This window comes from Drosophila willistoni (genome assembly GCF_018902025.1).
Source record: "Drosophila willistoni isolate 14030-0811.24 chromosome 2L unlocalized genomic scaffold, UCI_dwil_1.1 Seg139, whole genome shotgun sequence".
NCBI lineage: Eukaryota > Metazoa > Arthropoda > Insecta > Diptera > Drosophilidae > Drosophila > Drosophila willistoni.
Genome location: NW_025814046.1, coordinates 2,247,955 through 2,275,749, shown reverse-complemented (window position 1 = coordinate 2,275,749; position 27,795 = coordinate 2,247,955). Strand labels below are relative to the sequence as shown.

Sequence of the window (27,795 nt, the reverse complement as noted above, 5' to 3'; positions counted from 1 at the left end):
ACTTTTACAACAACAACAATAGGGAATTGTGTTAAGTATGTTACAAACAAAAAAAAACCACGAAGAGAAGGAAAAAAAAATGCCGCACATAATTTGTAAGCCCTGCTGATTGCGGGCTGAGTAACACAAGTTGCAGGCGGCAGCTAACTTGTTGGCAACATGTTGCTAATGGCTTTTAATGAGGGTGGATCATCAAACCAAATAAAATAACAAACAACTGTTGTTGTTGTGAAACCATTTTCATTTCCATTTTCAATTTGACTCTTTCGTCTAATGCACTTTTAATTTATTTGTTAAGTGAATTTTCATTAAATTGCAATTCATATAATTGTTTATCTAAAGATGGACATTATAACTGGTAAAAAAAAACCAAATAGCAGTAACCAAAAGAAAAGTCAGGGTTAATGCTTCTAAGACTAGGTTCGACCTGGGCCCAAAGTTGGCCATTATAGTTGTTTTTGTTTATTGAGAAAGTGCCTACAGAATGATTTTTGGACAGTTTTTCCTGCCCTAATTCTAAAAATTCATGTTAAATACGTTAAGATTACTACGAAAACAATAAATCTACTTGGTAACACTTAAAAGAATAAACTTTTTATATGTTCAAGACCTTTTCCTTGCTTCAGGAACATTCTATAAATACCTAAAGAGTTCAATAGTAGAGCATGGCATGAATAGATTCACTTGGGTACTTACCCAAACGAGTGATTCGTTTCTGACAACTTTCTTTTACTTGCTCGAACGAGTTCATAGAGCAAAGTATTTTATATTTGAAAAACGAATGAAGAGACTTTTAGAACATAGGACTCTGAGAACCCAGTTGTGCTTGCCATTTACTAAATATTTAAAAATAAACCGCCTTATGCCGTTTATACGACATCATTTACAAAGATATTCTGCTTATAACGAAGGAAGGTTATGTTTATAAAGAAGGAACTTGTATGGCAGCACAATCGGTTATAACGAATATCGGTTATAGCGAAGTCAGTCCCTTTAGAATCGTTATAACCAGCATCTACTGTATTAATATGTTGGCTTTTTTAATAATATACATAATATCGCGAACCATGATTAGGTGTGCAGCAATATACAGCTCATTTGTTGTCTAATATTAGTAAAAAAGTCTGCGAAAATACCCTCTCTGATAAAGCATTTTTGGCTGGAATGTAGGATCGTGTAAATGAGACATTATTTGATTTTGATTTGATTTACACAACTGCAGTATGTTAAAGTCTTTTGATAACAAAATTTGAAGCGAGATTCCCTGTCAATAGTTTCTTCTGCTAAGTTGTAATTATATATCCATACTAATGTAAATACTTTTAGCAATAAGTCTTAGTAAGAATAACAATAAATTATATTATATTTTTTGCTGTGAGATATTGTAATATTTTGAACGAGAACTCATTTTTCGGAGCTGAATTTCGTTTACAAATGAGTTAAACTTTATTCTATTCACATTTCGTTTGACAAATACCAAAAACTTTGTTTCGGAGCATCAAGGAGCAAGAAGTTTCGAGTTTATAGAGTTGTATGCTTTATAAATATATTTGATAAAAATGATAAGCTGTTCGTACTTTACGTAGGATTAGAAGAAGCTTGTAACTTATACAATTGCTCATTTGTATCTAATGCTATTAATTATTTCCCCTAAAGTTACTTGAACCACCATTTCAATTCGACATGGTAGACACACACACAATCTTTCACCCTCTATTCTCTGTGTGTTTTTTTTTTTGGTAATTTATGTGATCGATATTAATTGAAGATGCAATTGACTGCTGCCACTGTTGACGTTTAATTCAATGATTTATATAAGTAAAACAAAAAAAATAAAAAAAAATAAATAAATAAATAAATAAACAAAAATCCTGCTTGACTTTCTGTTTTTGGATGAAATTTATGGCATTGCATACAAATTGTTTGTCATGAAATTGTTTTTTTTTTTGTTTTCGTTGATTGAAAATTATATTTCTTTTTTTTTTTTTAATTTTGTTTCGGCAAATATTGTAATTTGTTTCGCCTACGTTTTTGGCATGAATAAAATCAAGCAGCGGATGTTTTTATTTTTTGAACCATAAATGGAAAAAGCAAAGTTTTAGTGATGCGTTGCGATCTGTGAGTGAGTGTGAATAAGTTTGAATGAATATTTGTGTGTGTCAAATATTTGCCAAGCTTTTAAGCAAATAACTAACGACAGTTTCAATTTTCCAAATAAAAAGACACATGCTTTGTTTACTTAAAGACGAGTCATCGGGTTAGGAGCAGCAGCATCATCATCATCATCATCATCATCTTCTTAAGTTGACTTGGTCGTCGTCATATTGCCAACAGCTGGTCACATGGCGGAAACTTTCAACATGTTTGGGCCCCCCAACGAAAAATCATCTAATGCCTCTAATGTCTTTTTTTTTGTATTTGTATTTGTTTTTGTTGTTGTTTGTGTGTGTTTGTACTTACATAGATCAAGCCAGAGTAATATCTGTCTTTGATGTTGTGCAATACAGAGGCCTCATTGAGACATGTCAGCTCGGCCATATCCTCGACTTTGTCGAATTTTGGCGGATTCATTTTTTGTATATCATCGCGTAGGATCATGACACGTTTGCCGGTTTCGGCCAATTCCACTTCGACCTCATCGCCATGTTCACGCTTAATACTGGCGGCAACGAAACCCTGAAAAAAAAAACAGAGAAAAAACGTAGAGTTAATAAATTGTAAAGTAAGTAAAAGAAAGATATGCTTTTAAAGAGAGGGGCGGGGGAAGAGCGAAAGTAGTGATGGAGTAGCTCAGCGGGTAGGCGGCAGTAGCGGCATTATAAAAACAATGGCATGGCATGGCATGGTGTTCTTCTTTAGTGGTGTTTGTTGAGTGAGTGCATCACACATCTTGGCGGCGCATCATCTCGGCATGAGTCAAGCGCCAACATAAGAAATAATTGTGCACAGACCGACTACGACTCGACTCTGACTGCACCCGTTCGTTCGTTCAAGTGGTCCAGGGGCAGGAGACAGACTAACAACAATATAGTAGACAGATAAGAGAAGAGGATAGAGAGACCGAGCGGAAGACACCGAGACGTGCATCAGAGATGAGAAGGGGTAGAAGAAGAGTTTAACTCAACGGGAGGCAGATGCCAACAAATTGCCATTGCATCCATGGCAAGGCAAGTTCAAGGCTTTCTCTCTTACTAGTTCTCTATATATAAGTACCTACATATACATACATATGTACTTTAGCTTTGATTTACTTAAACTAATTCATCAATTTATGTTTAAATCTCTTAATTTGGTTGCTCATTAGCTCATTGTGATTAATGTTGTGTTTCATTTGGTTGTGTTTCAATGAATTTCTCATATTTATTAACTACTTGCCTTTATAATGTTAAATTCATTATAATGTATTTACATTTACTTTGAACTACAAGAAGACTTCATTTGTAATGTAATAATAGGAAGTCAGACTGCTAGACATCAAATGAAATAGTTTCCAATAATTGAAAGACATATTGAATGAAATTTAACATCAATAAGTTTCCTAAAGTTTATAAATGAAATGCAAAGGATTGCCGTGTATTAAAATCTAATAAACAGGCTAATCATATACCTATGTATATTCAGTAAGAGATTTTCAGGATTTTTATGAAGAAATTAATTTAATTAATTTTAAAAATAATATATTATAATACTTTATTTGGACGAAACGAAACTTCTTTAAGGAAATTATTGAAAGAATTACAAGGAGTAGGAAAACATCAGCTACTTCTTGTTTTCTTTTAAAATTCTAGAGGAACTCCATAGAAAAAACGATAAGAAAATTATCCAACCATAAATACTATATACAATTTTATAAATAACCTAGGGAATATGAAACGTCCCTTAAGGATTTATTAAGGATTCCTCTCAACATAAATATATTATCTGCAAAACAAAACTAATTTTAAGAGAGTCTGTGACCTTATTTACCGTGCTCTAAAATATAAGTGAGTCTATGACCTTATTTACCTCCTCTAAAATAGAAACTTTGATCCACCATAATATTTATTTATTGATAAACTTTTATAAAACAAGTATTTTCAAATTGAAACGATTGTAGATCGTGAAGTTTGTAAATCTTCAATAAATGTATAGAATCGAATATGTCGTTTTATTTTGCCTAGTGCGGAATTTTGTTTATTAAATCAATCATTTGACGGGGTCATATTTGTGACTGGTCTAGTGATCTTACTTATTGCCCCATCCTAGTACGTTATTTATTTAATAAAATTAAGCAACAACTGAAATTCAATTAAGTTTTGTGAAAATATGTAAATTTATAAAATATTTCTATATATGGGACTCATCAACCCAGCGATTACTACCGCATACAGCGCTGGCCATGAAATTAAGACATATTCTCGGGCTTTACTTTAGATATTTTTGAATACCAAGTAAAACATTTCTGCAGTATTATTTAAACTGATAAGAATTGCTTAAAAGAATTCTGTAAATAAAAATTGAATGAAAATATTTACTGCAGATTTTCAATTTAGCCCCCGGATAGTTCTTTGATGTTTTAGGATACAAGTTAACACTAAATACCTTTTTTTCCTGAGCTACGAAAGAAAGTGAATAAAATTCCCCATGGAATGATAAATTTTTTATATTGATATGTAAAAAAAATTAAAATGCTTTTTCCACACCCCACAAAAAAGGAAAACCATTCTTTTGGGTAAAAGAAGGAAATAAAAGACCATGTAACATGTAATTAATTACATACAAGTTTCACCTAAACTTGAGTAATAAACAGATTTCTATTAGATGATTTAATGATATTATATAGAACTAGTTAAAGCTCTTTCTCTAACTTATCTTTTCGACTTTTAGAACTAGTTCAAGTTGATCAGCAATCTGGGGTTGTGATTGGAATGTACACCATTTGCAGTTTTGCATTTTAAATGTTATTGTTTTTTTTCTGTGGAAAACTAACGATGAGGTTGCTGCTGCTGCTGCATGCCACCGCATCTAGTTCCAATTAGAATTCAAGTGCAACAAAAACAACAACAACAACAACCGAGATGATTGTCTGCCTGCTGTTGTGGCGCATTGACATTAATCAAATCAGGGGCAAACACTTGGCACTCTCACATGCACACAAGTAAAAGGCAGCACACGCAATACCGTAATTCAGTCATTAAAGGGTGCTGCTGGCTGGCTGGCTGGCAACTGAAGTGCCGCTATAACTGCAGCAAAAATGCATTAAAAGCAACAACAAGAAAACAAGAAGCATCTGCATACATTGCACTAACCAGATCCAGTCCCTTATCCAACCCCTAACTCCATTTTCATCCAGCTCCATTAAGTTAAACATGAGCACGCCCCAGCGATCAGTTTCGGGTAAAAAAAATATATACATATATATATGTCTTGTTTATCTCTTCTACCCGGCTCGTTCAACTTTCTTCTTTCTCCGTTTCCCCTCTCGGACACTTTATCTTCCACTTCATTCCAGAGTTCATATTATCTTTGGGGCCTTTCCGGCTTTCTAGATAAACACATATAAAAAGACATTATCCTACTCTTTCCACAAAATACAAATATGAGAAACATAATTATATTCTTTTGAAATTTTATGGACTAACTAGCAAAATTTATAACCGAATTCTTTCGGTAAGTCTTTGCCATATCTTCAACGCTTAAACTATTTGGAAATTACAACTAGATACAATCCGATTAGAATACCAACATTTTGCTGAATTTATAACTTGGTGGTTCTTGAAATAACATCAAATCGGATTAAACGCAAATTTTTAGAGAAGTCGAAATCTAGACATTTAATATATACATATTAGGTATCATATATATTAATATGTTCGTCAAAATTAAATAAAATAATATTTTAACTGATAATAATCGTGTTTTTACATATATAAAAACCATCTTCCTGTAAATTTATTTGTCCTTCTCTGATGATACATTCTTCTCATTTTTACGTTGAGGTATGTGTAGGAGAATTCATTTGTTGAAATTTAGTGCGTGTTTAAAATTTGTTGGTTTTGACTACAAACAAGTGCAAAGTGTAAAAGTCTATGCAGATTTAATTGAGATCCGATTGATATAAATTAATGAGTTTATAAAAGGCCATTCAAACCAATCACTTAATTGCGATTTGGTCATGGCATTTGTACTTTAGTTAGTAAATATCATAGTCAGTTATTCGTTGGCGTTCAGTAAAGTTTATTTTAAAACATGCTTTATTTCTCGATTTTTTCAATTCTATTCTTGTCTCACTTGTACCTATTTAATGGAGCTGTCAAATTCACAAATTTGCAATGTAAAAGTTTAAACCTTTCTTTTTGTGAGTTCAAGCAATGCGATTTGAAAGTTTTGGGACGTAACAAAATTGGATTGAACTTGGACGTTAAAATGAAAGATTTTAAAATGCACAATATGACAGTAAGTGTGGTATACAAGCCGATAAAAATGTCTTTAATCATCACGTTTCTTAGATTAATATCGCGTTGTACAAGAGAGCCAATGGATATAAACCATTTTTGTTTAATTTCACATTTGATTTTTGTGATTTCAAAAGACATCCGAAACGTTATCCATACTTTTACATAGTAGAACAGGCATTTATAAAGTACAGTAACGTTAATCACACTTGTCCATATAAGGTAAGTAGCGAGTAACAAGTAGCGAATAGAGAAGAAATGATTTCATTCGTACAATTCTTCTTCTAGCACAATATTCGTATACAAAATTGGGTTTTAACGGACAAGATGTTTGAGAAGATGCCTCTTCCAACTGGAAACTATAGATTCAGTCTCTCATATGGGACTGATGGCATTTGGCGAGCAACAACGGATTTCTTTCTAGAGCTTGTTGAAGCCTTAATTTGAGCGAAATATAAATATGTGGTAGTTTTTTGGATGTTAATAAAAATATAGAGCACATGCTAAAAATGTTACACAGCATTTAACATCCATATTGAGTGAAGTGAGTAGTTATTAAAAAGATAGCACTTTGGTTTTACCAGAGCATAGCCTTATAGACAAGGATGCGGTCCTTAACGATAATAAAAATTAATTTAAAAACTGTTGAAATTGATATTGTCAAGTTCAAGAAGAGACCATCTAAAGAAAAATCATTTGTTCTAGTTTAGTTCAATGACTGTTTCGAATTTGTAATAATATCTTTAGAATGATCTGTTTAACCATCCCAACTCCATCGTCATATGTACATTTATGTATGCTCTATGTAATTACCTCTAGCTACAAAAAGGAGCCACAGTATAAAAACCTATGCAGATTTAATTGAGATCCGATTGATAAAATTTAATGGCTTTAAAGGGCCACTTATAGCTGACTACCTAATTGCGATTTGGTCATGGCGCATTCGTACTTTAGTTAGTAAATATCATAGTCAGGTATTCGTTGGCGTTCAGTAAAGTTTATTTTAAAAAATGCTTTATTTCTCGATTTTTTCAATTCTATTCTTGTCTCACTTGTACCTATTTAATGGAGCTGTCAAATTCACAAATTTGGAATGTAAAAGTTTTAATCTTTCTTTTTGTGAATTCAAGCAATGCGATTTGAAAGTTTTAGGACGTAACAAAATTGGACTGAGCGTGGACGTTAAAATGAAAGATTTGAAAATGCACAATATGACAGTAAGTGTAGTATACAAGCCGATACAAATTTCTTTAATCATCACGTTTTTTAGATCAATATCGCGTTGTACAAGAGAGCCAATGGATATAAACCATTTTTGTTTAATTTCACATTTGATTTTTGTGATTTCAAAAGACATCCGAAACGTTATCCATATTTTTATATACTAGAACAGGCATTTATAAAGAACAGCAACCTTAATCACACTTGTCCATATAAGGTAAGTGGCGAGTAACGAGCAGCGAGTACAAAAAAGAGATTTTGAGTTCGTGCAATTTTTCATTTAGCACGATCTTAGCATAATAAATTGGGTTTTAACGGACAAGATGTTTGAGAGGATGCCTCTTCCAACTGGAATCTATAAATTCAGTCTCATACATGGGACGAATGGCATTTGGCGTGCGTCAACGGATTTTTTTGTAGAGTTTGTTGAAGCTTTAATTTAAGCGAAATAAAAATATGTGGTGGTATTTTGGTTGTTATTAAAAATATATTGCACGAAATGTTAAACAAACTACAGAGCAAATCAAAAAGATTGCACTCTGGTTTTACCAGAGTATAACCCTATAGACAAGGTTGTGGGCGTTAAGGATAATATAAACTAATTAACAACTATTGAATCTTAATATTGTCATTAATATTGTTATTTGGTGTAAATTATTGGCTAATAATAAATTTGTAACATTAAAAATACAACATATTTTTATAGAAGTAACGAGAGAGACGTGTGTTAAGCAAATAACGATGGATGAGAAGTCAATGTGGATGGAAACATATACATATATCCTATTCTAAACAAAAATCACTACTTCGAGTTTAGTTCAATGACTGTTTCAAATTGGTTACAATATCTTTGGAATAATTTATTTAACCAACCCCAACCCCATTGTCACATGTATATGCTTTATGTAATTACCTTTGGCTACAATAAGGATTCGCAGTATAAAAACCTGTATAGATTTCATTGAGATCCGATTGATAAAACTTAATGGGGTTAAAAGACCATTTAAAGCTGACTACTTAATTGCGATATGGTGAGCAATCGCGCTTTAGTTAGTTATTAGCATGGTCAGTCATTCGTTGACTTCCAATAAAGTTTATTTCAAAAACTTTAGTTGCAGTTTGAACTTCTTAATTCCTAGAAGTAGCGGGAAGAAAAGATTACCAAAAGTAAACTTGTAAAACTTATCGCTTCAAGTTTCGTTTAATAACTGTTTTAAATCTACAATTACATAGTTAGAATGATATACAGCTGCAAGCAAAAAAATAGTAGTGGCTTCACCCATTTTATAAATATCATAGAAAGTTATGTTATCGGTGCAAGACGGAGACTTCAATCTACTCTAGCATTATCGATACGAGGTTTTGCCACTTTCCTTGTGTGTTTCTGGTTATTGTCTTGTTGAAAGACCCAACAAAGTGATATTTTCTCTTCGTCATGTGGTACCTTCACTTCCTCAATAACTTCCTCAAAAACTTCCTCCTTCCGTACACATTATGCCTTCTATGCAGCATATAGGACCAACACCGTATTAGGCAGCCTGACACCAACACAGCCTGACACCAACACACTTCATCTGCCATGTTTAATAGTCTTGGTGGTGTACTGTGGACTGTACTCCGTGTTTTTCTGTCGACGAATATACAGCCTAGATCCCCTCTTTCCAGTATGTGGCGCCATCTCTCCACAAGCCATTTTATGTAAAATTTTGAGCATTCAATCCGTTCATTTATGTTCTTCTGTGGGAGAAGCGGATTATTCCGAGGGCTGCGAGCGTTCAAGTTATTTTGAGGTAACTCTCACCGCACTGTCCAAACACTGGCCGGCACTTTAGGCTCTTCCTGGATCTACACAGAAGATGTAAACGGGTGAAGCCTTGAGGGTCGTACTATTATTTTTTCTAATTTGGGCGAGATTTTAAGCTTTCGGCCAAGTCTTTCCGATATTTTTTCACCTTTTAATGCATTCTGAACTGCAGTTGGAGAGCACTTAAAACTTTGTCAGACTTTTATGTAAGTTTTGACCTCATCCAGAGGGTTTCTGATCTGAATCTTCTTCTCAAAAGACATAAGCGTACCCCGGCCCATTTAAGTCTCCAAATTGGAAAACTTTAATGAATCTTCTAAGGTTAAAAATTAAGTAGCAAAAAAGTTAAGTCTCCAAGTGAACTTAAAATGTAATGGACAAGTGTTAGAAATTGCTGATTACGGTACTAATAAATAAATATCGGCAAGTTTTTTGCTCTACTATTTTTTTGCCCACCACTGTATATGTATGTCACATGTAATGTCGTTCGTATAATCAGGGAGCCTCAATTAAGATCCGATAAATATTATTCAATGGGTTTAAAAGCGATTTAAAGATATAAACGACGTAATTACGATTTGGTCACGGAGCAATTACGTTTTTTACATTATTGGTTTAGTTTAGCTTCAGCCCTTCATCGTTTAAACTTTCCACTATGTTTATTTTAAAATTATATCATTTTTTAGTTTTTTCAATTTTATTCTTGTCTCAGTTACAATCCTCGAATGGAGCAGTTAAATTTACCAACTTCCAATGTAAAAGTTTTAATTTGTCCTTCAGTGAGTTCAAAGAGTGCGATTTAAAAGTTTTGGGACGTAACAAAATTGGACTAAATATGGATGTACAATTGAAAGATTTTAAAATGCGTAATATAACTGTAAGTATGACATCAAAGCAGCTAAAAATCTCTTTAATCAGAATTCTCCTAATGTTATTTAGATCAATATGGCGTTGTACAGGAGAGCCAATGGATATAAACCATTTTTATTTAATGTCACATTTGATTTTTGTGATTTCAAAAGACATCCGAAACGTTATCCATATTTTTACATAGTAGAACAGGCATTTATAAAGTACAGTAACGTTAATCACACTTGTCCATATAAGGTAAGTAGCGAGTAACGAGTAGCTAATAGAGAAGAAATGATTTCGTTCGTACAATTCTTCTTCTAGCACAATATTCGTGTACAAAATTGGGTTTTAACGGACAAGATGTTTGAGAAGCTGCCACTTTCAACTGGAAACTATAAGTTCAGTCTCTTATATGGCACTGATGGCATTTGGCGAGCAACAACGGATTTTTTCCTAGAGCTTGTTGAAGCCTTAATTTGAGCGAAATATAAATATGTGGTGGTTTTTTGGATGTTAATAAAAATATAGAGCACATGCTAAAAATGTTACACAGCAATTGACATCCATAGCGAGTGAAGTGTTTCAATTTGTTCAATTTGGTTTTACCACAGCATATCCTTATAAACAAGGATGCGGTCCTTAACGATAATATAAATTAATTTAAAAACTGTTGAAATTGATATTGTCAAGTTCAAGAAGAGACCATCTAAAGAAAAATCATTTGTTCTAGTTTAGTTCAATGACTGTTTCGAATTTGTAATAATATCTTTAGAATGATCTATTTAACCATCCCAACTCCATCGTCATATGTACATTTATGTATGCTCTATGTAATTACCTCTAGCTACAAAAAGGAGCCACAGTATAAAAACCTATGCAGATTCAATTGAGATCCGATTGATAAAATTTAATGGCTTTAAAGGGCCATTTATAGCTGACTACCTAATTGCGATTTGGTCATGGCGCATTTGTACTTTAGTTAGTAAATATCATAGTCAGTTATTCGTTGGCGTTCAGTAAATTTTATTTTAAAAAATGCTTTATTTCTCGATTTTTTCAATTCTATTCTTGTCCCACTTGTACCTATTAAATGGAGCTGTCAAATTCACAAATTTGCAATGTAAAAGTTTTAATCTTTCTTTTTGTGAGTTCAAGCAATGCGATTTGAAAGTTTTGGGACGTAACAAAATTGGACTAAGCGTGGACGTTAAAATGAAAGACTTGAAAATGCACAATATGACAGTAAGTGTGGTATACAAGCCGATACAAATTTCTTTAATCATCACGTTTTTAAGATTAATATGGCGTTGTACAAGAGAGCCAATGGATATAAACCATTTTTGTTTAATTTCACATTTGATTTTTGTGATTTCAAAAGACATCCGAAACGTTATCCATATTTTTATATAGTAGAACAGGCATATATAAAGAACAGTAACCTTAATCACACTTGTCCATATAAGGTAAGTGGCGAGTAACGAGCAGCGAGTACAAAAAAGAGATTTTGAGTTCGTGCAATTTTTCATTTAGCACGATCTTAGCATAATAAATTGGGTTTTAACGGACAAGATGTTTGAGAGGATGCCTCTTCCAACTGGAATCTATAAATTCAGTCTCATACATGGGACGAATGGCATTTGGCGTGCGTCAACGGATTTTTTTCTAGAGCTTATTGAAGCTTTAATTTAAGCGAAATAATAATAATAACGAAAAAAATATGTTGGTGAAAATATATAGCACGAAATGTTAATTAAACTACAGAGCAAATCAAAAAAATTGTCAAGTTGAAGAAGAGACCATCTAAACATGTTTCAAAATTTATTTGGTATAAATTATTGACTAATAATAAATTTGAAACATTAAAAATAAAACAAAAGATCATCATTCAACAACATTTTTCTATAGAAGTAGCGAGAGACGGGTGTTAGGAAAATAACGATTGATGAGAAGTCAATGTAGATGGAAATATATATTCAATGACTGTTTCGGATGTGTAACAATATTTTTGGAATAATTTATTTAACCTTTGGCTCCAGAAAGGAGCCACAGTATAACCTATATAGATTTTATTGAGATCCGATTGATAAAACTTAATGAGTTTAAAAGACCATTTAAAGCTGACTACTTAATTGCGATATGGTCATAGAGCAATCGCGCTTAAGTTAGTTATTAGCATAGTCAGTCATTCGTTGACTTCCAATGAAGTTTATTTCAAAAACCTTTGTTGCAGTTTAACCAGCAACAGAAATATGAACTTCTTAATTCCTAGAAGTAGCGGGAAGAAAAGATTACCAAAAGTAAACTTGTAAAACTTAGCGCTTCAAGTTTCGTTTATTAACTGTTTTAAATCTACAATTACATGGAATGAATGATATATTTAGTGAACCGTATCCTCCCACATGTCATTGGTAATGTCATTCCCTCTGAGTATAATCAGGGAGCCATAATTAAGATTCGATAAATATTATTCAATGGGTTTAAAAACGATTTAAAGATATAAACGAAGTAATTACGATTTGGTTACGGTGCAATTGCGTTTTTTATTTTATTTGTTTAGTTTAGCTTTAGCCTTTCGTCGTTAAAACTTTCCATAATGTGTTTTGTAAAAATATATTATTTTTTGATTTTTTCAATACTATTCTTGTCTCAGTTACAATACTCGAATGGAGCAGTTAAATTTACCAATTTCCAATGTACAAGTTTTAATTTATCCTTCAGTGAGTTCAAAGAGTGCGATTTAAAAGTTCTGGGACGTAACAAAATTGGACTAAATGTGGATGTTCAATTGAAAGATTTCAAAATGCGGAATATAACGGTAAGTATCATCACATCAAAATTAATAAAAATCTCTTTAATCAGAATTCTCCTAATGTTATTTAGATCAATATGGCGTTGTACAGAAGAGCCAATGGATATCGACCATTTTTGTTTAATGTCACATTTGATTTTTGTGATTTTAAAAGACATCCAAAACGTTATCCATATTTTTATATAGTAGAACAGGCATTTATAAAGTACAGTAACGTTAATCACACTTGTCCATATAAGGTAAGTAGCGAGTAACGAGTAGCGAATAGAGAAGAAATGATTTCGTTCGTACAATTCCTCTTCTAGCACAATATTCGTATACAAAATTGGGTTTTAACGGACAAGATGTTTGAGAAGCTGCCTCTTGCAACCGGAAACTATAGATTCAGTCTCTTATATGGGACTGATGGCATTTGGCGAGCAACAACGGATTTCTTCCTAGAGCTTATTGAAGCATTCAATTAAGCGAGAATATAACTAGTTTATTATTATACGTGGTGATGGTGTTTTGTTTGTTTATGTAGTTGTAATTAAAATCGACATCATTATTTGTTATACTCTATTAAGTAATTAAATTGCAATATTAAAAGTTATTTTGGCTCCATAAGATGTTTAAGCTCAAAACTATTGTTTTAAGAAATGAGAAGTTATTGATAATTTACAAAACTTTGAGAAAATGCATTAAATTTGTATATTAAAATAAAAAAAAATCCAAAAAACTCGTTTTTAGAAAAGCAACGAGCGACCAGAAGCAAATAGCTAGTAATGAGAGGCGTACAACGAGAAAATCGAGGGTTTAACTAGAGATCATCTAAATTTCTGAAAATTGCCATTGCCTAGTTAGAATGAAAATTTCAAAAATGTATCTAGTGAAAAAAATAAATATTTTTGTAGATTGATCCATAGTTTTGCGAGAAATACCTTACGAAATTGAGGTAAAAACGTTTTCTTCGAATGAATTATTAAGATTACGTTTAGGCATAAACGAGTGCTCCAGATTCGGTTTAGAAGAAGAAAAAACCCTGACAACAATTTGTCCCAGTCATAGAAATTTCAATGAAATGGAAATTTAAAACGTTATTTTGTCGAAAATTTTGTCAGACAGATGGTCGTCAGACGTGACACTTGGAAGACATTTTGGCGAAGCTGCAAAAAAGCAAAACTCAGTGGACTATATGTTTAAGCGGTTTTTTTGAATTCAAATAAAAATGGAGTCATTAGGAATAAGAAGGAAAAAAAAGTAGAATGGGGGGCAGATGAGGTCATCAGCCCTTGCGATCTCTCTCCTTCTCTCTATATCTCACTCTGTTATCTGCATTTTCTCTCTTTCTTGCCAATGGTTTTCGTTTCTCGTTTCGAATTCCAGGCAATCATTGAAGCAAAAACAAAAGATGATAAAGCTATGCGATGAGGGGAAGAAAAGGGGAATACATAAAAAAAAGCTAAAATTCTCCTTGTAAGCGCAGAAATTTTGCATTTTATTTTTGTTTTAAATGAATGGCTTAGCCTTGAACTTGATCAAGTAAATATATACCACAAAATATATCTATAGAATGTAGTCAACATTTACCTACATTTTTTTTCGTTTTGTTTCGGTGCGTATGGTCAACAATATGTATATTTATTTTTGTTTTGCTGTTTACTTAATAACTTCTTTTGTTGACTTTTTTCTCAAGCCAAGAGAACAGGGCACAGGAAACGACTTCTATGATACCCTATACATATTGTAAACAGTTAGAGGCATTTTTAGCATATTGAAGTATGATTTTTCTTTGTATGTTTGTTAAACATTAAAGAAATTATAATTTTTGCAAAAACCGAAAACAGCAATAATATGGTTGGAATTGAAGAAACATGTCTTAAAATATAATGAAAATTAAATCAGACTTAATAATTATTTAAGCCCTTTTATCCCCCTTTTTTTAATTTTAACCAGTGACTTGAATTGAATTTATAAATGAAGGAGGTATATATTATTTATATTATTACTGTCATTTATATTATTACTGTTAAATTAAACAAAACTTAGAGTTGTAGAGGGTATTCCGAGTAATATTAATAAAAGAATTCCCAAAAAATATCTCAATCTTTTGCTGTTGTCTCCATCTCTTTCTTGCCATAATTTGTTACTCTTTTATTTTATACATTTTCATTCCATTTAATCGATCAAGGCACACACACACACACATACGCACACAGAGACCGAGACTCACGCATACAAGAAGATACGAAACGGAGAGCTTCGGGAGGTTCGTTGACCGTAAACCGGACGAAAAGCAGCTACGTTTGTCGTCCAAAAAAAAAAAAAACATAAGTACAAAAGGGTTAGAACACGGGGGTGGGGGTTGGGGTAGTGAGGTCGGGAGGTAGGTAGATATGTGTACAATGCGGTTTGTTGGTTATAAAAATAAGTAAGAAAAATCAATGTAAATGTGGGTGTGTATTTTTCTCTCTGTCCCTCTCTCTCTCTCTCTCTCTCTCTATGTGTGTGTGTGTGTGTTCTTTTTAATGATCTGTCACGCTTGGCGTTTGGTTAACCAATCGAAACGAATGCCAGAGAAGAAGGCTTAAGACCTCAATACAACTTCAATTTGGCTAACAATAGAAGTAGCTTCAAAAGGCATGATGGCCAACGGATGAATATGACAATAGAATGATCTGTGATCATTTGTTCAGTATGTGATCATTGATCACCTGTATGTTAAAATTACTTTTTCAAAAATCAAATCCTTCCACAAAGCCTTTTTGACAAGAAATCACTCAAAATATCAAAATATTGTTTGTCTAAAACAATTGAAAAGTTACATCTACTTTATAAGTTACGTAGTTAAAGTAGCTAAAAATAAAAGGTACAAATAATACAATAATCGGAATTCAAAAATATCGTTAAATCATTTGATTATCGCCTTAAACATTACAAATTAAATGGAAACATTATTGTTTCTTTCTTGTTCAATGTCTACAAATCCTTAAGAATTTTGCATGAATCAGAATTACAAAATTGTTTGCCATATGCCACAAGAAAGTTGATTGTATAAACAAATCAAAGATAACTTGCCTAAAATAAATATTTACCTATGAAAATAAAGAAAGTATCTTATTAGCAGAGAGAGAGAGAAAAACAGAAAGACAATTTAAGTGGCAGTAAGAAGACAAAATTCTTTACCAAGTTAGTTTAACCCAATTTACGTTGGCCTTAAGTTCTTATTATAAAAAGTTAACACACAATAATCATTCATTGTTTATTATATTTTTTTTATAATATATAAAATTTTTGTTTAAACAGTTGTTATTGTTGGTACGTAACGTAAGGGTAGGGATAGGAGGAGGTAGAAGGGTGTGGATTGCGAGTGTTGACACAATTGGCTCTTAGCCTTTTTTGTTGTTTTGTTTTTTTATTGTATTTTTGGCTGGCTCTGACTCTGGTCTAGCTGTTTTCTCGTTCATTCCCCATTACAGTTAAGTGCTGCCAATGCCTTGGAGTATCTGTGTGTGTGAGTGTGTGTGTGTGTGTGTTAGACATTCCAGCTGAGCAACAGTTTGTGCTATATGCAAATTTCTTTACATATCTTGACAGTTTGTTGCTGTGGCTGTCTCTCCAAAGTCTGTCTCTCTGACAATCGACCGTGCCGTTTTTTGTTTTTTATTTTCCTTCTCTTTCTTTATCTTTACGTTTATTTTTTTATTTTCTTCTTTTTTTTTTGTAAATTCCATTGTAAAAGGTTGATAAAGCAAGCCAGGGGTGAGCAGGAGGGGAAGTTTCGGTAAACAAATGGCTATTTAAGTAAACACGTAATTACACAAAAATGTCTCTCCATTTATTTTATTTTTTTTTCTCTTTCGTTTTATGAAGTTGTCACCCAAAATACAGAAGGAAAAAAAAAAGTGCTACCATTTCTGGTTTATCTCAAGACTGTAAAATAAAAAACAAAAAAAAAAACAACAACAGCAGCAAACAGCAGGCAGCAGTTGAATGACATCTAACAAATAAGCCATAACAAAACACAACAAAAATTATGCAAAGTTCCATTCAAGAGAAGAAGGCCAATGAAATACGAAAACTAAGAATATTTATTTTTATTTAAATGCAATACATTTAGAATATTATAAACGAATGAACTTTTAAAAAATAGCAATAAAGACGGGGAGAGAGAGAGAGAGAAAGACCGGTAAGTTAGCTTGAACTGTGACGTTAGTTTTTTTATACCCTAGCTAATCGGTTGATCATTTGCATTGAATACTCATCGATCGGCAATACTAAACCCCTTTAAAAATCTTTAGACCAACTTTGGTATACAGTAAAGAAAAAAATGTCCCCATACACCACTACTTGTACGCTGGTCCTTTGAAAAAAACTTCGTTGAAATGGAAATCCCGGTAAATCGAAAACCTCTGTGGTTCGTAATAAATTCTGTTCCCTGCCAATTGAAAAACAAGAAATCACTATTTCAAAGTAATTGATGTTAAAATTTTAATTTTAAAATTTCAATTTTAATTAAGATAAAATCAATATACCCATTTTTTTTTTCATTTGCAAGAGTCAATATAAAAACAAAACTTGTTTTCTTCGCTATCGCTCTGTTTCTCTTGCTGATTCTGTGAGAGGGAACTAAGAGTGTATGTGTATGTGTGTGTGAGTCACTCTCATGGGCACAATCACACAAAAAGAGGGAGAGAGAAAAGGAGAACGAGACAGACATAGCGATATGCAGCTTCGATTTATCGCTAAATGCAAATTGATTCAAAAATGTTAACGGTTAAATTTCTTATGGTAAATTTAATGAATAAGTTAACTCTCTTTGTGTGTGTGTGTGTTTGTGTGTGTATAAGAAAGAAGTGAATCATTTTAAAGCAACAGCAGAAAATCATGCAGAAACGGATGTTTATTTTCATTTTATCACCAACAACAACAACAAAAGTGCGAAAACTTTTTAAGAAACACTCAAAAACAAAATTCAAAGAAGTTGCCGGTGAAAAAGCAAAAACAAAACACCAACTATAAATTGAGATAGTGATTCATTTGTCAATCGATGAGTGTGCGTCAGGGCAAAAAAGAAAAAGCACGAATCGCACACACACACATTCATACGTATGTACATATTCATATAGCGATAACAACTAAATTGATTTCTTTGTTAAAGTCAATAAAAAACAAAAAAAGACAAGAAAAGGAAAAATTAAAATGAGGTAATTGTATGCACAAAAAATTTCGGTTAAATATGTAAAATGAAACAAAACCCTAGGCGGATCTATAGTACGTAAAATGTGTGTAATTTGCCCCTTAAAGTATACAATAGGCTGGAAAAGTATCCAATATTGGTAACGTTATTACTTTTAGAATGCATTTTAACTTGAAAATTGGGTACTAGCAAGGTTTCCTTTGAGGATTTATTTTCATTCACAGAATATTTAAAAACACCTTTAAATGCATCAAAGAACCAATTCTTAAACTGCTTATTGCATACTTTCCTTCATTTTCTCCCCCATGCTATTATTTTCCCGTGTAAATTTGATTTTTCGTTATGCTATTTGTATGTAGGAATAGTTTTTTGTGCAAGTTTACATCGTTTTTAGATATATTTTACAACTTCTTTGCTTTCATTTGGGTTAAAGGGAAAAACTGAAATTTTTAGTAGATTTTTGAAAGGGTCCTTTGACAAATATGGAATTTCGAAGGACTTTATCAGGAGATTGTCAAGTAAAGGTCGAAAGGATAGAAAATTTCTTATAGAGTATTAAGTAAACCGGCTTGGAAATGGTGGTCACCGTAACATTTCCTTAACTTACATTTTTCTTTGATTTTACTTGGATAATAAATAAATTAGTGGGGCATTTAATCGGCTTAAAAAACAAATCATTTTGTTGTTGTTGTTGTTTTTGTGGGAATGCCTGGAAATGGGACATAGAAGACGAAGAGAAGAGGCAAAAAAATAAACTGGTCAAACACGCGCCCAACAACAAAACGAAACCGGCAAAGAGCACAAGCATAAGCAAACGAGCGGGCGGCCAACGCCTGCGCAACATAGCAATGGATGGATGTTATGGGATGGGACAAACCGACAGACCCAGACCGAGAGACAGACCAGACGGGACCAGAGCTCTTCTGAGCTCTACAGGTTTTTCAGGTCGCGACGCTCGCTTATTCTTCTTCTTCTTCGTTCGTTCGGGTGAAAGTCAACCGACACGAATTTATTCCCCTTTTTATAGTTTGTCAATTTGTGTTTGTCATAATTAAAAAGTAAAGGAGCAAATTATTAATATTATTATAAACAAACAACTCACCTGATTCTCATGAGGCACCCATACTAGACGCTTCTGTGTCCATTCGGCCTGTGTGGCCGGATCGTTGAATTGATTGCGTTCCACCGAGAGATATTTCAACTCGGGATCATTGCGATCGACTTCTTCAGACATTTCGTTTTTTTTTTTGCTTTCTTTTCTTTTTTTTTAAATAAATTTCTTTCTTGTTGCTTAATTAATTCGTTGTTTAAAATACTTTTTGCTTTAATTTATTTATTTTTTTTTTTGTAACTGAAAACGAAAAAATATATCTTTGGATAAAACGCAAGAAATATAAAAATTTCAAAAGACGCGCGAGTTTCTTTATCTTAGAAATGCGGCACAAAGCGCAGACGGCAAGAACGGCAACGGCAACAAACGAAGGAGACGCAAAGCAGGGAGAGCGAGAAAAAAAATATGGCTACGAGCACAGACTCAAGAGACAGAAAGGGAGAGAGAGAGAGAGAGAGAGAGAGAATGAGAGATGGAGATGAAGAGAGGGAGAGAAGGTTCTCTTCTTTTCTTTTTGATAGGGATAAAGTTGTATTAATTATTATTTCGTTAACTAAATAAAAACTAAACAAAAAAAAAAAGAGCTCAAACAGTTGGCAGTTTGCTGCATTTATTTAGTTTGAACATAATTTATTGCAACTTTATTTTTTAAGTTGAATTTCTGCTGCCGTAAGCAGGTAAAAGGTATGAAGAGAGGCGGCCATCATCTTTCTACTTCTTCTTGTGTTGCGTCTTCTTCTTTTGCTTTTGTGTGCCGCTGTTCTGCACACACACACACACACATGGTCACTAATACACAGACACGCAGCCGCGCGCAGTTTTCTTTTTTTCTTAATTCTTTTTTATTTGCATATTTAACATTAACAATTTGTATAAAGAATATTTCTCATATATTCAATTTTCACTGTGTCAGCTGCATTTTTTTCTTGCAAATTCATCAAATACATTTCGTAAGTTGAGTGTTTCAACAAGCTGCAGCGTTGGCGTTGGCGTCGGCTTTAGCTGGCCGGCGGCTTTTTTTTTTTTTTGGGCGTTAAACTTTTTGGATCCTTTTCGTTGGCTTTACGTTTTTTCAATTCGTTTTAAATTTTGGGCGTTTGCATTGTATTTTGCACTTTATTTAGTTTAGGGCTATGAATTTTTCTTTAATTGTGCAGTTTTTATTTGTTTAAAACGACAGCTGCACTTCCATCGGCACTCAAACACACACACACACCCATGTACTCTCGCAAATACACACACACACACGGCGATACACACCCAACGAGGAACTTCAACAACTCCTTTTTATGAGTATCAATCGCGTTCTCAAAAATGCTGAAAAATTTATTTTAATCCTTTTTGAATTTATTTAATTTTTGCAATTCCGTTATTTGTAATTTGACAAAACGGGCGAAAAAAACTCCGCACAACCTTCCAGCTTGAGAATAAAAACAACAATAGCAAATAAAACAAAAAGCAATAACAAAAACAACAATGAGAATTACCCAGCAAACATTTTCATGCGGGATGTTGAAAAATACTAACCCACTATTGTTGGCAATCGTTGAGAAAAATTTTTCAGTATTTATCTTTGATATTTTTTAATCATCTTATTTTTAAATAGTTTTATATATCTTTCAAGTCGAATAGCTAATGAATTTGGTTTTAATTTAAATATTTTTTTAACTCAAATTAATTATTTTTATATCTATAAAACATATAAAAATATTGTTTATTTTTACTTGTATGCTTGCAAAACTAAAAGCGACTACGACCCCCATAGTGCACATGGCCCCTATTTTTAAAGAATACCCAAATGACATTTTTTAAATCAAATTTTGGAGACGTAAAATTATATTAGCCGGCATATGTATGTATGTTAAAGTAGATTAAATATATGATTGGATAGTATCCCAAAAAGACAGGGAAGAATTATAATGCTAAATCTTTTACACTTTATGACCCAGTATTTCGCTACCCGTATTTTTTATCCCGTATTTCCCATTTTTGCAGTAGACGAAAAGCTCATTCCAAGTGACAGTTCGAAATTGCGAGAACGTTTTGGTAAAAATTTATATTTTAAAACTACATATTAAATATAATATTTACAGAATTGTATTTGTATAATTTGTTTTCAGAATAGGCTTCTGGCTACTTTCTACAACAAGAATTCTTTCAATTTACAACATATATGTACATAATAACTTAATAGTTATTAGCCGTTTTCAAATTAACTACCGAATAATTGTTAGTGCTGAGTCATGGAGTCCATGAATCCCAGAGATATAGTTCAATGCCCATACAACAAGGCTCATACTATGCTGCGCAAGAAACTTCAGCAACATGTTATGAAATGCAAAGAAACATACAAGGATGAAATCGAACTTTTAGTTTGTCCCTTCAACAAGACGCATCTTCTACCAGCTGCTGATTTTCATCAACATACCAAATCATGTGAAGATCGTAAAATCATAATGCACTATCAGCTAAGTCAAGCTGCCGAGCTCAATGAGGAGACAAAACATGAGAAGATCGAAGCGGATGAGAATTGGGATGATACCTCCGTCGAGAACTACAATCCAAATTTATATGCATCGCAGGCGAACATTGTGAGGGAGGCAAATGGATTGTTTCCTGCCCAGCGCAAGCAGTTCATCAAGCAGGAACGTCGACGTATCCTGGGCGAAGATTACGATGATGTAAAGCCGCCAAAGGCAAGCAAAATCAAATAATTCCATTTTTAAATAAAAATGGAAATGGAATTTTATGTATTTGTAATCCAAACCAAAGACATTTTATATGTTTTTAATAAAATTTTAACAAATATAGAAATTTAATGTAGTTCAGTTTAGTCCAGTGCACGAATTCAGTTTTTTTAGATCCTTTCGAATAAGCTAGCTCGACTTACTAGTTTTTCATGGAGTGTTTTATTCCTAGAATATTTCACACGAGCTCTGGTAAGTTCATTTACATTTATACATAGCATTAACAACTTAAAAAACAATATTAATTAATAGTTCAGTTTCTTGGCATTATTACAATTAAGATTTTGTGATTTTTGTATTAGTATTTCTCTAAGGCCTTTGTCAACAAATTGTTCATGTTGGTCAACAGCATGCGGGGATCTTCGGCGAGGCCAGCACCGACCATGGCATTGGCGAAAAGCTGTTTGGTTATTAGCTGGGCCAACTCTGGATCGCTGACACGCAATGAATTTAACTTCTTAATGATGGGATGCCTGCAAAAATAAAGGAAAAAATAAATAAAATGATGGAAATAGTTGACTTAAATGTAATATCATACTTTGGATTGATTTCCAGTTCCGGCTGGAGCAAGGCAAATCGATTCTCTTCGGGCACTTGATGACTCTGAGTGCGTATGAAATGGCGTGCTGCGGCCATTTCCTCCACAGTGATGACACATGGATGCGAATCTAGTCGCGTGGTGGTTTTGACCTTAACTACCTGACCCTTGAGTTCATCTTGCAGATACGGTATCAGTGTGTCCAGCTCGGAACGTGCCAGACTGCCCTCGCCAAGATCTGAGAGAGAGGCTGTATCTTTGGAGTCTTCACGCATCTCTTTTTCCACGGACACTAGGTTCTTGTTCTTGAATTTACCCAATTGCATTAGGACCAATTCATCGTATGCCTCATAGCAGAAGAGGACAAGCTCATTGCGTTTCTTTAAACTCTCATAGTAGGGAGATGATTCGGCTAATACGCGATTGGGGGCAGCAAGATAGTAGATATTTTTCTGTTCCGGTCCAACAATTTTGGAATACTCCTCCAGAGACATGCGATGAGCACTCGTGCCATCCGCTTCCGTTGATTTTGATGAATCGAAACGCAAAAGTTTGGCAATTTCCTCCTTTTCGGCATTATCATTGGAGGTGACAATGCCCTCCTTAAGGAACAGACCATAATCCCTATAGAAGGCTTCATATTCCTCCGGTTGTTTCTTGGCACGCTCCTGAAGGAAGCGAATAACCCGAGTGGTTATAACACTGGAAAGTTTACGTATAAGTGCACTATTCTGTAACAATTCACGACTAAGATTTAGAGGAATGTCCTCAGAGTCGACCACGCCCTTCACAAATCGTAACCATTTGGGCAGCAGATGCTCGGTCTTGGACTGGATAAGAACCTTGCGGGTATACAAAGCTACTCCTGTGTTGCCATCACGTGACATTTCAAAGAGACCAGGTTTACCCTCCGGGAAATAGAGAATCGCATGAATACTCAATGGCACATCAGCATTATAGTGCAATGTGAAGCGTGGCAAATCGAAGCTATTGCTTATAAAACGATAGAAATCCTGATGCTGGTCTTTAGTTATAGACTGCGGATCCAGCAGCCACAATGGTTTAATTTCATTGGCCTGTTTGCCATTCAAGAGAATGGGTGAGCCCACAAAATTCGAATATTTCTTGATAACCGATTTAATGCGATCCTCATCTGAGTATTCGCGGCAATCGGTCTTCAAGTGTAATACGATTTTGGTGCCGAAATCAACGTCCTTTACTTCCTCAATCTCATAGCTACCACTGCCATCAGTTGACCAGCGTAATCCCGGAGCATTTGGTGTGGCGGCTCTGGTGTAAACTTCAACACGATTCGCCACAATGAAGGCCGAATAGAAGCCAACACCAAATTGGCCAATAATATTCGATGAAGCCTCGGCAGCCTGCTGTTCGTGTTTCATCTTCTCCAGAAATTGTTTTGAGCCACTGCGGGCAATTGTGCCCAAATTGCTAATTAATTCTTCCCTGGTCATACCAATGCCCGTATCCTGAATGATTAGCTGCATTTGCGGTTTATCCGTTGTGATTCGAATCTCCAAAGCACGATCCTTGCCAGATAGTTCCGATTCGGCTGTGCTCAGAGCCGTGTAACGAAATTTCTCCAAGGCATCGCTGGCATTTGAGATTAGTTCACGCACAAAGACCTCATGATCAGAGTAGAGCGATCGAGCCACAATGTCCAGCAATTGACGTGTTTCCGCCTGAAATTCATGCTTATCTACGGTTCCTTCAACTGGTGTTTGCGCCTTTGGATCCGTGGCGAATCTACGAGCGGGAAAAACTAAAATCGAGAGTTACATAAACACCGGAAACTATGAAACTGAGACTCACCAGAAATTGCTGCCGGCCCATGCTGATTTCGTAAGGCAAGACTTAAGGCTGACGCTCCTCGATATCTAAGAGTTACTCCAAGACGACACACGTTGCGAGCTTGACCAAGAACCCCGAATGCTCGCATTGACATTTTGTTTTATTTTTATACCAAATTATCTATTTAAAAATAAAAATAAACGAACATTAAAACTTGGCCAACTTGGAATCGATGGAGTGCGATAAATCGATGGAAATTTTTCGATAATAACGTTTAAATTTTCGATGGAACCATCTATAGTATCGATGGTTTTTTCCATCGATGGAAAAAATATCGAGTGGAGCAACCATCGATGGATTCCCAGCTCTATCGCGAACTTCGAACGTAAACACAATATTACTCACGAACTCGAACATGTTCGCGCGTTTACTCAAATGTTCGAGCGGTTTACTCACGCGTTTTAAATCGCTAGCGTTTTTAGAAAAAAATTTGCAACTCGATAAAACGATAACAACACTGCCCAATTCTCCAACACTGGAGTGTCTATTCGATAATTATGCTATCGTCGTTTGAAATCATAGCGGCAACAGCAACGATTTAATAATTGATAATTTTTGCAACATGTTTAGTAAACATGTAAACATTGTTTACCTATACACACAGTGTTTTTACTTTATAGAGAAATTTGGTATTTCTTTGACTATATTTGCTTCTGAGTTCCAATTAAATGATTCTCCCACATTAGGTTTTCTACAAATCTTCTAACTTTTCTGGTAAATTTCATTTAAATACATCGATAAATTAATTAAAGTTTTTATTCACTTTACTTTAGTTATTAAATGAGTGAAAGAATGCTTAAAATAAAAATTATATTTCAATAATGTTTGTCTTAAAAATCAAATCAGAAAAGAATGACAATAATGTCTTTTCAATTAAATTCATTTTGTTGTGAAAGCGGGACTTATGTCAAAAGATGTTTTTAATTCGTTTTTTAGTATACGTATGTGTATTCTATAGGCGATGTCCGCAATATTTAATTTTTATCATCAACAACTTGCTGTAAAAATAAGTTCAGCTTTTGTCGTATCATTAATTGAAATTTAATAGACTTATGGCCGAAATACTTGTATATATCGGCGTGTGGTTTGCCGATGAAATTCCCAGAAATTTCCATTGATGTCTTAAGACTGCCCAATGACGTAATCGTTTGGGAATTGGGATCAATTTTAAAGTTATCATAATGCGCATATGAAGTACTTCCATCCTCATTAACAACATGAATATATAATTCATACAGCTGATCTTTCATGAGATCGTGCAAGAACTTTGAACCAAGCAAAATAATTTCTTTTAATTCCCCTTCGCACATTTCATAACGTTGAATCACTATCCATCCAGGACCAGCTACATCATTTTCGATTGTGCACAAGATGGGAACATCAAAATTTGTGCGAAATACCATTTTGTTGGGATATTTGTCTACGCGTCCTTTGAGTTTTTTGCTCATTGTTTTTATTTCATCTTCTAATTGCTTAATTTTGGTCTGATAAAGCTTTATAATAACATCTTTCTCATCCAGGTGATTATCGGTTTCTGGGTTTGTTACTTCAGGACTCTTTCCATTTTCATCCTTGACTTGATTTTCATTGTTTGATACAATTGTTAAGACATTTATCTCCTCTTTATTAGCTTCAGAAGACTCAGTTTGCAGCAAATTTTTAGATTCAGGGTAGTTTTTAAGGGCCAAGTTAATAAGATTATTAATTTGACGATCTTTCAATTTAATTGTCTGAGCTGCTTGTTGCAAAATTGGTTTAATTTTCCGATAACAGTTTTCTTTGCACTCATTAATGCCCATGAACTCGAAACCATCGCATACCTAAAATTACATACATTTGTCCATTAGAATCCTTTTGACTTAATGCTTATGTATGTATATAATATTTACCGAATTGGTTTCAGATATAGGGTCTTCCGAAGAACCTTCAACATTCGACAACATTAGATTCAGTATAGATTTATCCATTTTAGCTGCAAGATTTACAAGTTTTTTTTTTTTAATATGCATGTGACCTGGGACTTTACGCAAATACATATGTATGCATACATATGTACATACATATGTATGCATACATGCATAGATCGGAGAATGTTTGCTCCGCTATCGTATGTATGTGTGTATGTATTTCTATGAGTTTGCAAATAAGATTTGTTTAAAGTAAATTTTGTATCTATTATACCGTTTAAAATGATATTTATGTATAAATGCTTACTTAGTATGCAGCTTAAAGAGCACTTGGTTTTTCTCTGGGCTTCCCCGAAATTAAAATTTACAAACAATGCGTGGTATATGGCGTTCGAATGATATTTATGTATAAATGCTTACTTAGTATGCAGCTTAAAGAGCACTTGGTTTTTCTCTGGGCTTCCCGAAATTAAAATTTACAAGTACGAAATTTATCGAGTACTGATCGCGTTAGATATGTTTTCACGATGTTATCGATATTTTTTCTAATGGTAAACACTAATCCGTTCACACTCTTTCTGAATGTAAAATAAACGAAATAAATTCATTCGAAATATCATATGTGTTTTGAGTAATTGAAAATAGTTAATTTAATCTATATCTAAAAATAATGGTTGTAGTATTATGTGGACATAAAAATTACTTATTTTAGAGTAAACTGTTCTAAAAGCAGATAACAAAAATAATTTGTTTTTCTCATAAGATATTTACGTTTTACTTCCTTTTAGTATATTTCGTATTTCGTTACTAACTAAAATTAAAAGCTTATTCGAGTTTTAATCTAATTCATCTTTTTGTCAGCGCTAATTGGCAAAATCAACACTTTACAACACTAAAACACACATTAAATTCTGTGTCCGTTACTAAGCGCCAAATTTAAAAAAGACACAAATAAAAATAAATCAACTTATTTGCTGCTGATCGAATGTATTTCACTATAAGTATAAATGACCTTTAAAACTAAATCTGATTTATTTATTTCCGACACTTTTGCTTAAAGGCTTGACCTCATTTATGGTATGATACCCTTAACTTCCTCTCATAAATTTCACGATTTCAGGTCAGTTCCTTTGGTTATGCAATTACATATATGTATATATATATATATGTGTATGTGCGGAACGCACACAGACACACACATTATAGCCACGCCTATTATTTATGCAGAGACTGCAGCAGCTGTTGTCTGGTCGAATGGTATGCAATCTTTTACCCAGCTTATACATAATTGAATGATTTTTCTGGCCATTTCGGCAAGTGCTTT

General features: G+C 33.6%; 4 protein-coding genes across 5 annotated transcripts in view; 1 reads left to right on the top strand and 3 right to left on the bottom strand.

Annotated features, from left to right (window-relative positions):
- The window catches only part of LOC6638180 (myosin heavy chain, non-muscle), a 41,868-nt gene extending 22,304 nt beyond the window's left edge, over positions 1-19,564 (bottom strand). Inside the window, exons 1-2 of the mRNA XM_015179229.3 lie at positions 19,402-19,564; positions 2,461-2,676 (exon numbers count right to left, since the gene is read on the bottom strand). Coding sequence (XP_015034715.1) covers positions 2,461-2,676; positions 19,402-19,533 — 348 coding nt within the window. The 5' untranslated portion in view covers positions 19,534-19,564. The remainder of the gene's footprint in view (positions 1-2,460; positions 2,677-19,401) is intronic.
- A 1,747-nt stretch (positions 19,565-21,311) lies between these two features.
- On the top strand, positions 21,312-22,233 carry LOC6638237 (gametocyte-specific factor 1 homolog). Of its 2 annotated transcripts, none has more exons than XM_002061408.3 (2): positions 21,312-21,456; positions 21,531-22,233. In XM_002061408.3, exon 2 carries the CDS (start codon positions 21,654-21,656, stop codon positions 22,122-22,124), a length of 471 nt encoding a protein of 156 aa, XP_002061444.1. In that variant the 5' UTR covers positions 21,312-21,456; positions 21,531-21,653; the 3' UTR covers positions 22,125-22,233. The 2 variants fall into 2 exon arrangements, with proteins under 2 accessions (XP_002061444.1, XP_046865437.1); XM_047009481.1 differs by having other exon boundaries at positions 21,406-21,456; positions 21,536-22,233.
- Positions 22,234-22,300: 67 nt separating this feature from the next.
- On the bottom strand, positions 22,301-24,734 carry LOC6638238 (heat shock protein 75 kDa, mitochondrial). Its single transcript, XM_002061409.4, has 3 exons — positions 24,526-24,734; positions 22,696-24,475; positions 22,301-22,630 (listed from the first exon to the last, which is right to left on the bottom strand). Exons 1-3 carry the CDS (start codon positions 24,656-24,658, stop codon positions 22,456-22,458), a joined length of 2,088 nt encoding a protein of 695 aa, XP_002061445.1. The 5' UTR covers positions 24,659-24,734; the 3' UTR covers positions 22,301-22,455.
- Positions 24,735-25,428: 694 nt separating this feature from the next.
- LOC111519022 lies at positions 25,429-26,940 on the bottom strand. The gene is made up of 3 exons (XM_023177599.2): positions 26,892-26,940; positions 26,454-26,536; positions 25,429-26,384 (listed from the first exon to the last, which is right to left on the bottom strand). The coding sequence occupies exons 2-3, from the start codon at positions 26,529-26,531 to the stop codon at positions 25,539-25,541; spliced, it is 924 nt and encodes a 307-aa protein (XP_023033367.1). The 5' UTR covers positions 26,532-26,536; positions 26,892-26,940; the 3' UTR covers positions 25,429-25,538.
- Between the last annotated feature and the right edge of the window lie 855 nt (positions 26,941-27,795).